Source organism: Gadus macrocephalus, chromosome 16 (assembly GCF_031168955.1).
Source record: "Gadus macrocephalus chromosome 16, ASM3116895v1".
NCBI lineage: Eukaryota > Metazoa > Chordata > Actinopteri > Gadiformes > Gadidae > Gadus > Gadus macrocephalus.
In genome coordinates, this window is record NC_082397.1 from 3447760 (window position 1) to 3458572 (window position 10813).

The 10813-nt window shown below is 45.0% G+C and overlaps 1 protein-coding gene across 1 annotated transcript in view; it reads left to right on the plus strand.

The window, feature by feature from the left end:
• Nucleotides 1-10409, plus strand: part of nbeab (neurobeachin b) — a 135104-nt gene extending 124695 nt beyond the window's left edge. The window contains 4 exon segments of the mRNA XM_060075779.1: nt 3209-3310; nt 3862-4070; nt 5302-5453; nt 8286-10409. Coding sequence (XP_059931762.1) covers nt 3209-3310; nt 3862-4070; nt 5302-5453; nt 8286-8376 — 554 coding nt within the window. The 3' untranslated portion in view covers nt 8377-10409.
• Nucleotides 10410-10813: the final 404 nt, after the last annotated feature.

Sequence of the window (10813 nt, forward strand, 5' to 3'; positions counted from 1 at the left end):
CTCACATAGAGAACATATCTGCTCTTTACCTGATCGTATTTGACGTACATGATTGTACATTGATTTAATGGATGGTGGCAGTGCTTGACCTGGTCGAAGCTACTCACTCTGCTTCATGTTTCGAACGATTTGAGATATTGGGTGCAAAAACCCTAAATAAAGAAAATTAAAAATAATAACAATAACATTAGTAATAATATCTTTGTTCATTAAATTGTATATTTTATGTACATTTATTAGTCATTTTATATTTATTTAATATTTTGCATCATATATTCATTATTTATATTAACATTATGTGGTCGAAATACTTAATGGTCCAGATCCAGAAGACGGTAAACAGCCACACTGAATACTGAATAGCGCCAGTAGACTGTAATGCTGAAGAACAGCGGAGCACAGGCAACCGTGCACACGTTTAATAATGCACAAACTTCCACAGGCACACAAACACACATACAGGCACACACACACACACACACGGACACACGCACACACACGATGCATGGTGTTACTGGCGTGGGGTGGGGTGTGTGTGTGTGTGTGTGTGTGTGTGTGTGTGTGTGTGTGTGTTAAAGCGTGTGTGTGAGTGTGTGTGGTAAGCGTGTCATAATTAAAACAACTTCCTGCTCGGTCGTGCCAGGGGTAATGGGGGGCCCTTGGTTCTCCCGCTCTCTCAGGTCCCACAGGGGCCAGTGGAGAGAGAGGGGGGAGAGGAGGGAGGGGTAGGGGGGAGGGAGGTGGTGTGTTGCAGGACAGGTTGTGATTGAATCCTTTGTCTGGTAGGTGATGTTGTGCACCCGGTCCTGTTATCCCTTGGGAGCGCTGCTGACACATGTCCTACTCAGCTGCACGCACACACACACACACACACACACACACACACACACACACACACACACACACACACACACACACACACACACTCACACACACACACACATACACACACACACTCACACACACAAACGCATGCGTGAGAGAGTGAGTGAGTGAATGTGTGTGTGTGTGTGTGTGTGACTGACAGCATGGCTCAGGTCCAGTCTCACTGGGCCCTCCATCAAAACATCCCTGAGTCCCCCCCCTCCACCCCATACACACACACACAGACACACACACACACACACACACACACACACACACACACACACACACACACACACACACACACACACACACTTCCTCCATCACACCACACCTCCTGCCTCACCCTCACCCTCAACCCCCCCTCGCCGACCACAGAGAGACATGACGGGACCCGGGGGGGGGGGGGAGGGGGGGAAGAAGAGGAGGGTTCTGACACCGTGATCCTCGTCATCCATCCATCAGGAAGTGTTTTTCGCCACGGTTGTATCCATGACGACGTCGGTGGTGTGCGTTCCTGTGTTGATGGCGTCCGTGGTGGCGTCCGTGGGACACGGTGGCCTGTGGGGATGTGGTGATGTCTTTATGATGTCATGCATCACGCCAGCGTACACTCGCTATGGTCACGGAATGCCATGCTGTGGTGGGAAGGTTAAAAGCTCTGAAATAGCTGCAAAGGAGTCATGTTAGATATATAAACACCTCAGTTGTAGTATATTTGAGTCTCAAATGGCTTTTGATTGCCTTGTGTCTTATTCTGGTATATTATTGTACTGTGATTGCGATGCTAACCCTATTACTATATAATGACAAAATTAAGCCTAAAAAGAAAAAAAGATGTAACTGATAATCTTTATTTTAACCAGCATCCCGTCCAAAGAAATCCCTGCCACTTCAAACATGAATGAATAAATAAAACCTAAATGATTATAGTTTCTTCTTGATTAAACTTTGCTTCATAATCATTTTATTTCATTAAATTGTCCTTACTTTTTTTCCCCCATATCAGCATCCCTGCAAAATTAAATGGATTGCTAAAACGAATTGATAAAATGACCAAATCTTAAAATAAATATTCATTTGTATTTCTTTAAACTGCTATCCCCTCTTCCCCGTCTGATCCAAACCGTGGGTCTGGGTCGGCGGTCTCCTGGTCCTCATTACTAAGAGTCCAGGTGCCCTCCAACACGCACACATACATCCAGCAGTCGTCGTCGTCGTCCCCCCCCCCCCCTCAACCATCCATCATCAATCATGTGACATGTGGGATGGGATACGGGGGCTTTGCTAGCATTGCAGGACATCCCATAATTTACATGACAATGTAAGTGGGAGACCAAGCGGCTGCCAGATGTTTGCCATTCCCAGGATGTGTGCATTTCCAGGATTTTTAATTATTAAAAAATATATATTATCTTAGAAGATCCGTCTTTTATTATTTGTTGGTGAAATAATGTGGTCATTTGACGTTTTATAGAGTAATCGACTTGAGGGGTCAATCCCAGCCCCTTGTGGCCAAAGATAAACCACTGAGAATCAAACTCTATAGGTCGGTACAATAAATAAAACCGGATTGCTCTTATTTGTAGGTAGGTAGTGGTCGTAGAAGTAATCTGATTCAAGTAGAAATAATGACTTTTACTTTTTTTAGATGTTGGACCTTCTACCTCGTTGGCCAGGGAGTTGGAACAGCGTAGCTCATATCTTCTGTGAATCTAACTCGAGCTCGGTTCTCACCTTCTCCCTCCTGGTCTGGTATGGTAGTGCTACCAGCCAGGACAAACAACAGCTTGAGAGGGTAGTACGCAGGGCCTCTAAAATCATTGGCTGTAGTCTGCCTACCATATAGGCTCGCACTATGACACCAGAATTTCCAGGAAAACTAGGAAGATCATCTCTGACCCCTCTCATCCAGCACACCACTTATTCACACTCTTACCATCAGGGAGGAGGTACAGAAGCATCAGTATCAGTAAAACATCACGCTTTAGGGATAGTACCTATCTACAAGCTATACGCCACTTGAACAAGCACTAAGCACTTTAAGGTCTTTAAGATCTTCATGGTCTACCTCACTTGCAGTTTTTGCACCACTGTACTGTACTTTACTCTGCGAACCATGCATTGTGTGTTTTTTATGTGTGTTAAGTGTTGTACTCCTTGTTATTTATGTGCCGTTTTGGCTTTTTGACTTGTTATGTTGTGTTGTTATGTTGCTGTGTAATACATGTGAGCATACCAAAACAAATTCCTATCAACTGTATTTTATATATTGTTGAAATGGCTATAATAAACTTGAACTTGAACTTGAACGTATCGCTCAGACATTGTTCTCGTCCCACAGGTGACTTCCCTGCTCCTCGCGCAGTGCTGACTGGACACGACCACGAGCTGGTGTGTGTGGCGGTGTGTGCCGAGCTGGGCCTGGTCATCAGTGGAGCTAAAGGTATGGGCTAGTTCATCTTCTCTGGTCCAGAACAGTGAGGCTAAAGCTATGGGCTAGTTCATCCTCTCTGGTCCAGAACAGTGAGGCTAAAGCTATGGGCTAGTTCATCCTCTCTGGTCCAGAACCGTGAGGCTAAAGCTATGGGCTAGTTCGTCTCCTCTGGTCCAGAACCGTGAGGCTAAAGCTATGGGCTAGTTCGTCTCCTCTGGTCCTGAACAGTGAGGCTAAAGCTATGGGCTAGTTCGTCTCCTCTGGTCCAGAACAGTGGAGCTAAAGCTATTGGTCAGCTGCCCTGGTGTAGAACAGTGGAGCTAAAGGTAACTGGGGTTAAAATGCTACCATTCAGACATGCCCCCAGTCCGACATGCCCCCAGTCCGACATCTTACAGTACCGCCATTCCGACAGTCTATCAATCAGTGATTTTAAGCTGATAGTTCTGGAAGTTTATTGTTGTTTTCTGCTGGTCACCACCCAACGGTACTCAATGAAGGCATTTATGTGTTGTTTTTTATGGACGTGTGTGTGTGTGTGTTTGTACACGGTTGTTTAGAGGGACCGTGCTTAGTGCACACCATCACGGGGGACCTTCTGCGGGCCCTCGAGGGGCCTGACAGCTGCGGGGCCCCCCGCCTCATCACCGTGTCCAGCGAGGGTCACTGCATCATCTGCTACCAGGGGGGCCCGGGGCAAGGGCACTTCTGTACCTTCAGCATTAACGGAAAACTACTGGCCAGCCTGGAGCTGGCCGACTCCACCAGGGTAGGTCAAGGATGGGCCAATTTATTATTATTATTACTTATTACTTATTTCCAACGCCTAACACTAACCTTAAAGGTTGGGTATGGGATTTGCGAAACGCCAGCAGATTTTGAAAACACACAACTCAAATGGTCCTACCCCCTCTCCTTCAACCCTGACTCTGACTCCACCCATTCCAAGTACCTGGACACGCAATCATGCACGAGCGCGGACACAAATGCGCGAGAGCGAGCCAGGCTAGCTAGGTTGGAGGTCCAAATGTGGATTAGCTAGTTAGCTAGCTCCAGTAGCTACCGCAGGATAACAACAAACAGAAGCTTGCTCTGGGTCACGAGCTTTGAGTACGTGCACAAAGGGGTTACGCGCGGGGGAGGGGGAGTGCAGTACGACCGTTTGATTGACGTACTTACTGTCCAATGCCACTCGGTGGTTCTGGAAATCATTGGCTGGAGTTTTTCGAGCCCTGCCCGTTCCACAGATGATTGACTTGTTTAATTTTCATGTCAGTACTTCTAACTCAGTGGCTGTAAGTGGGTTATGATAAGGATTTCAAGTAATTTTGCAAAAATGGCCAAAAAAGAGAATTCCATACCCAACCTTTAAGCTGACCCTAAACTCTGAAGCCCAAAGCACACAGCCCTGTCAGGAAAGACGTGAGAACTATGTTTCCTAATTTACGCACCTGAAGTCGACTTGAGTCCTGGAACAGCTAGTCTGCAGCCCCGCTACATTCACACTTTGTGTGCTTTGCTCCCTTCAAGTAATATGATTATATAACTTTTTTGGTAACAAAATAATTGCCAAGCACTTACAATTGCTAGGTTAACCCATTACAACAAAGTGAGCTGGGAGAAGGCGCTACACAATGCTAAGTACTATTTTTAAGTGCCAAGACGTACAACATACAATAAGTGCGTACATTTATAGCCATGACGAACAAGATACAATGAGTGCGTACATTAAGAGCCAGGATGTACAAGATAGAATAATTGCGTACATTAAGAGCCAGGATGTACAAGATACAATAAGTGCGTACATTGAGTGCCAGGACGTACAACATACAACGCACAAGTGCGTATGAGCGGTGTTTTTATGAGAGTTAGGGACGAGAAGGCCCGACTGAGCCTAGACCCACATCAACCCAAGACAACCCCCAAGTCAAGTGTCAGTGTGCGTTTTATCGTGTGTTTTTGTAATAAGGCCTGTGTGTTGGTGTGTGTTTGCGTCGCAGGCCATCCTGCTGAGCAGTGACGGCCAGAACCTGGTGACGGGGGGGGACCGAGGGGTGGTGGAGGTGTGGAGGGCATGTGATCTGAAACGCCACTACGTCTACCCTGGCTGCGACGCTGGCATACGAGCCCTGGACCTGTCACATGACCAGAGGTAGGAACACACCGCCCGCTCACAGACGTTGAGGTTTGAACCACAGGCGTTGAGGTTTGAACCACAGGCGTTGAGGTTTGAACCACAGACGTTGAGGTTTGAACCACAGACGTTGAGGTTTGAACCACAGAGAATGAGGTTTGAACCACAGACGTTGAGGTTTGAACCACAGACGTTGAGGTTTGAACCACAGAGAATGAGGTTTGAACCACAGACGTTGAGGTTTGAACCACAGAGAATGAGGTTTGAACCACAGACGTTGAGGTTTGAACCACAGACGTTGAGGTTTGAACCACAGAGAATGAGGTTTGAACCACAGACGTTGAGGTTTGAACCACAGAGAATGAGGTTTGAACCACAGACGTTGAGGTTTGAACAACAGAGATTGAGGTTCGAACCACACACATTCAAGTTTGAACCACGGACATGGAGGTTTGAACAACGAACATGGTTTGAAACACATTCAGGTTTGCAAATACCCTCACCTCTAGACTATCCTGCCGACACAGATGATGTGTTACAGCGAGAACAGACATTGAATTATGCATCGATTTGTTTACCAGGAGTGTGTGTTTTTTCTCTTTGTGTGTCAGTGCAAGTTGATTGTTTGCAGATCTCCTGGGGATTTCCATGCATGCCTTTAGAACCCCGGAGCGTTCCCAAGCGGTGGTCCTCAAATAGAACCCACTGTTGCCATAGAGACTAGGGTTCCAGCGGCATGCGTCGAATTCCCTCTCATTTGGGATGAAATCAGCCAATCACGAGCTCCTACTGCTGTTAAAAGATAATAAAGTGGATAATAAAAACGGATTTCTTATTTTATTGTATAAGCCGATGGGTACTTTTTCCTCTCAATTTACTTTCTTATTTAGTTATTTATTAGAGGCTTTTATGCAGTGAATTCAGATTAGATTACAGAGCAGGTTGGCCAGCAACTAGTCTACCTTGCCCATTATTTGTTCTGGATTCCATTTAATTGGTTTTGAAGTGTCGAGTTTTAGTCCGATATCTATGACGTTTGGACGGAGGCTGTGACTGTTTCACATTGTGGTGGAGGTGGACTCCTCGGCTTCCGGGCAGTCTGGTATGTCTGGATCACGTCACCCTGCATGGATTCAATCATGTCCAGAATGAACCATGGACTCCGCCCACTAGAGCTGTCCCCGCTCCCCACCCAACCAATCCTTACCCTCTGAATGTTGGTTTCAGATTAGATTAGAAACTCCACTCATCCCAGATTGGAAATGTGGGTTTCACCGCAGAAGGTGCAAGACAGCAGTAGAAATAACAGAACGTACAGGAAATGTATACACTCTCGGCGAGTTGCAGCAATGTTAACGTAAACATCCAAAAGTGTGTGTGTGGACGACATTATCTGTGTATTCAGTGTGTGTTCAGATGAGATGATCCGCGTGTTTAAGAAACAACAGTAATCAGTTCAGTGCTGTCCCCGGCCCCAAACACTGACTGCTAACAGCACAGTGTGAGCCAGCTCCTCGGGAACCAGCTCCTCGACCGCTGCCTCGCCAATAAATTACATCTCAGTTGATTTAAGGTCCCCGGAATTCTCTACCTCCTCCTCTTCCTCCCTCTCCTCCTCTCCTTCGTCGTCCTGCTCCTCCTTTTCCACCTCCTTCATCATCCTCCTCCTCCCCTTCATCCTCCTCCTCCCCTTCATCCTCCCCTACTTCGTTCTCCTTCTCTTCCTCCTCCTCCCCTCTGCCCTCCCCTTCGTCGTTGTCGTCCTCCTCCTCTTCCTCCTCCTCTTCCTCCTCCTCCTCTCCTTCATCGTCCTGCTCCTCCTTTTCCACCTCCTCCTCTTCCTCCTCCTCCCCTTCATCCTCCTCCTTCCCTCCTTCCTCCCCTACTCGTCCTCCTCCCCTCTGCCCTCCCCTTCGTCCTCCTCCTCTTCCTCCTCCCCTCCTCCTGGGTCTGGCTGTGAGGGGCCCCAGCAGCAGCGAGGGCCGAGCTCCTGGTCCGAGAGGCACAGAGGGTCTTTCTGCTGCCTCTCTGTTCATTGTTCCCCGCGCTCGGGCCCCCAGGGTGTAGCAGTTTAAGGCGACCCTGTGAAATCAGCTGCTCCTGCTCGGGGGGCCCCCGGACGCTCCTGGGTGTGGGGAGGACCAACGGGGAGGGGCCGGCTGGGCGCACGAGGAGCCAATGAGGAGCACCCGCTGGACGGCCTGGCGGTGAATGGAGCTCTTCAGCCGGTCACCGGAGCTGGATAATTAGCCTCTGCCGCGGCGCGCTATGACCCCGCCCGCTCTTGACCTTTTTTACTAAACTGATCTTATGCACGGAAACGCTCCGTGACGGGCACAGAGAGATGTCTATCCGCTGACACACGCACGCCGAGCAGAGCAAGACAGGGTCCTGTCAACAGTCTAATAAAGGAGTTTCTTAATCATGGAAATGTGGTGGAACGCGTACCTTATCCTTCCTTCCTGGGTTACGTCGGTGTGTGTGAGCCAGAGGAATAACGTGTACATACTTTAACTGCAGTAGTGCTTAACAGCGCTTCATTAATAAGTAAATCATGCATCCATATATATTGAATACACATGTTTATGTCCTATATATATATATTAGCAGATGCTTTTGACCTAAGTGACTTACAGTACATCAGCATGTCATTGAGGAGCAGGAGGGGTAAGAGGGCAAATTGCTCAACGATGCCGACAAACCGACTGTGGGCATCGGGACGCGAACCCAGAACCTCAGCTGGGTGTCAAACCACAGCAACCTATCGACTAGACAACGCTGCTTCAGATATAAAAACAGAGTTCTAAAACCGCTTGTTTAATGTTCTCCTATGCCTTACGTTGTTTCCAGGACCCTGGTGACCGGCATGGCGTCTGGTAGCATCGTGGCGTTCAACATCGACTTCAACCGCTGGCACTGTGAGAAGCACAGCCGCGACTGAGGCTGGACTCCAGGTGAGGAACAGCTGAGCTCACCTCCCCAGGTAGAGAGCTAACCACACCCAGAGAGGTAAACCCCTCAACACCTACCCTCACCGGGGAAAGGTAGAAGCCCTTAACATCAACCTCGCCAGGCAGAGAGCTAACTACAGCTTGCAAGGAAGAAACGTCTGAACTCACCTGTACAGGTAGAAACCCAGGCGTATACCTGTACAGGTAGAAACCCTAAGCTGTAAAGGAGGGAGTAACACCTGAACCGGCCTTTTCAGGTGGAATCACTTGAATTCACCTGTACAGGTAGAAACACCTGAACTCACATGTACAGGTAGAAACCCCTAGCCTTACCTGGAGAAAAAGTGGAAACAAAGACCCTTACCTGTATAGGTAGGAACTCCTACATATTTACTTCACCTGGAGAAGCGGTAGAAACACCTGCGGTAGAAACACCTGGCCAGGTAGAGATACATCACCTTACTGGCCCAAGTGGAACTACCTTGACTTTCCTGGAGAAGACATTCGCACCAGATAGCAAAGGTCAGCAGGATGCTACAAAATGTAGCCCTGAAGACGGATCTGGATCTGGTTTGTCATGAGTCTGATATTTGTCCCTGGAGATTGTATATCAGAAACTTCTACAAATGCTGGCCAAGGGCCAAGTCTGGCAGGTTGTAAATTGGGATTAAGGATTGCCTGAGCTTCATATGTGAATAAAAGTTTGCACATGATAAAATGTATTGATTTAACAACAACTAAACATAATGTTTTTATACAACCTTGGTTCATATTTCAAGCTGTGAACAAAAGATTAATCAAAACATCTGTTTAGGACGTTTATACAACATTTGTATGTCAACAACACACCTTACTTGGAGTACATTTTAAGTGAAAAACATATACAGAACTTATGGACAGTTTAATATGTGGTAAAAAGACAATAGTTAAATTGTCTTCTTCAGTTAATACATAAATTACATGATGTAGCATTTTTTTAATATTTGTCTTATTTAAAAACGTTGACTACTTAATGCAAGAGAATGTGTCCATTTGTCGCTTGTTATAGTTGAGCCGTCTGATTTATGGCAAAAATAGTTAATTGATTAATTTCCATTTCCGGACTGTTTGAATGGAGGTCGTAAGGATATGTTTCTTGTGAGGATGATTCATAAGTTAAAACAAAAAATATGTCTTAAATTACCTACTTGTGGGTCCATGGGAGAAAAAAAAGGAACATAGAGCAGTAATTTGTGTTAAGACAAGGCCAATGTTAATTGAACACAAAACCTGAATCACTATACAAAAAATATTAAACAGGTTCGATAGTTACTAATAAACTAATCCATAATGTATTTATTTTGTGTCATGACCGTTTAAAAGTATGTCACAAAAAGCTCTTGACAAAGGAGGTAAGAATTCCTCAAAAAACTTTTGATTTAAAGGGTCTGTTAAAAGTGTTAAGTGTTTTGAATCAGGAGGCAAAATCTGAAATGTTTAAACTAAAACTGTATGTAGCATCTGTTGTGTGAGACATTTAAAGTGTTCAGTAAGAAATATATTTTCCATAACTGAACCAGACAAAATCTCCTTATGTACAGTAACAGAAGGTATGTTTTCAAAGTCTACATTACATCATTTTCACACATTTCCTGGCCTAGCGAGATCTTGTCAATTTTTTTAATGACTGACTTATTGAATACATATAATTTAAGTGTCATTAATCAAAAGCAAAATGAACAAACCATTCCCATAATGTTCTGAATATGCGAATAGTTTAGTTTGTTATATTCTTTAAGTGCAATATGTTTTTATTTTTCTTAAATATTACATTATGCCTGCATTTTAAGAAATAATTATTACATATTTTGTTGCAGATTCATGTTGGTTTACATTTAAATTGTACGCTGCAGGATATTTTCTTGTTGAGTTATTATTGATTAAAACCATATTGTTTTGCATATGTTGCCTCTAAAAATGGAAAGTGTCTTTTATTCTTTTTATTCCTTTTTTTTGGTTTTTATAATAAAAAAGGATAAATAAATTAAGTATATTGAATGATTAAGTCTAGGTATTAGGTTGGAGATGGTTAAGTTAAGGTAGTCGGTTAAAGGTGGTTATGGTAAGGAATGACGTTAAAGAAAGTAAAGGTATCAGATTAGATATGGTTAAATTAGGCATTATGTTGGATATGGTTAAATTGAGGGAATAGGTTAAAGGTGGTTAACACGTTTCTGTATCTGATAGACTTGTGTATCGGGTTGGAGTTAGAACAAAAGGTTTTAGACTGTGCTACACTGCCATCTAGTATCCATGTTTAGTACAACAGGAACACAAACTGGTTTAAGCATAGTTCCTTGGAGGACATTCAGTTTTCGGTGGAATGATTTATATTCTGTTATATACTGGTAATAATACCAATGTTATTAGCCATTCCAAGAATACGAT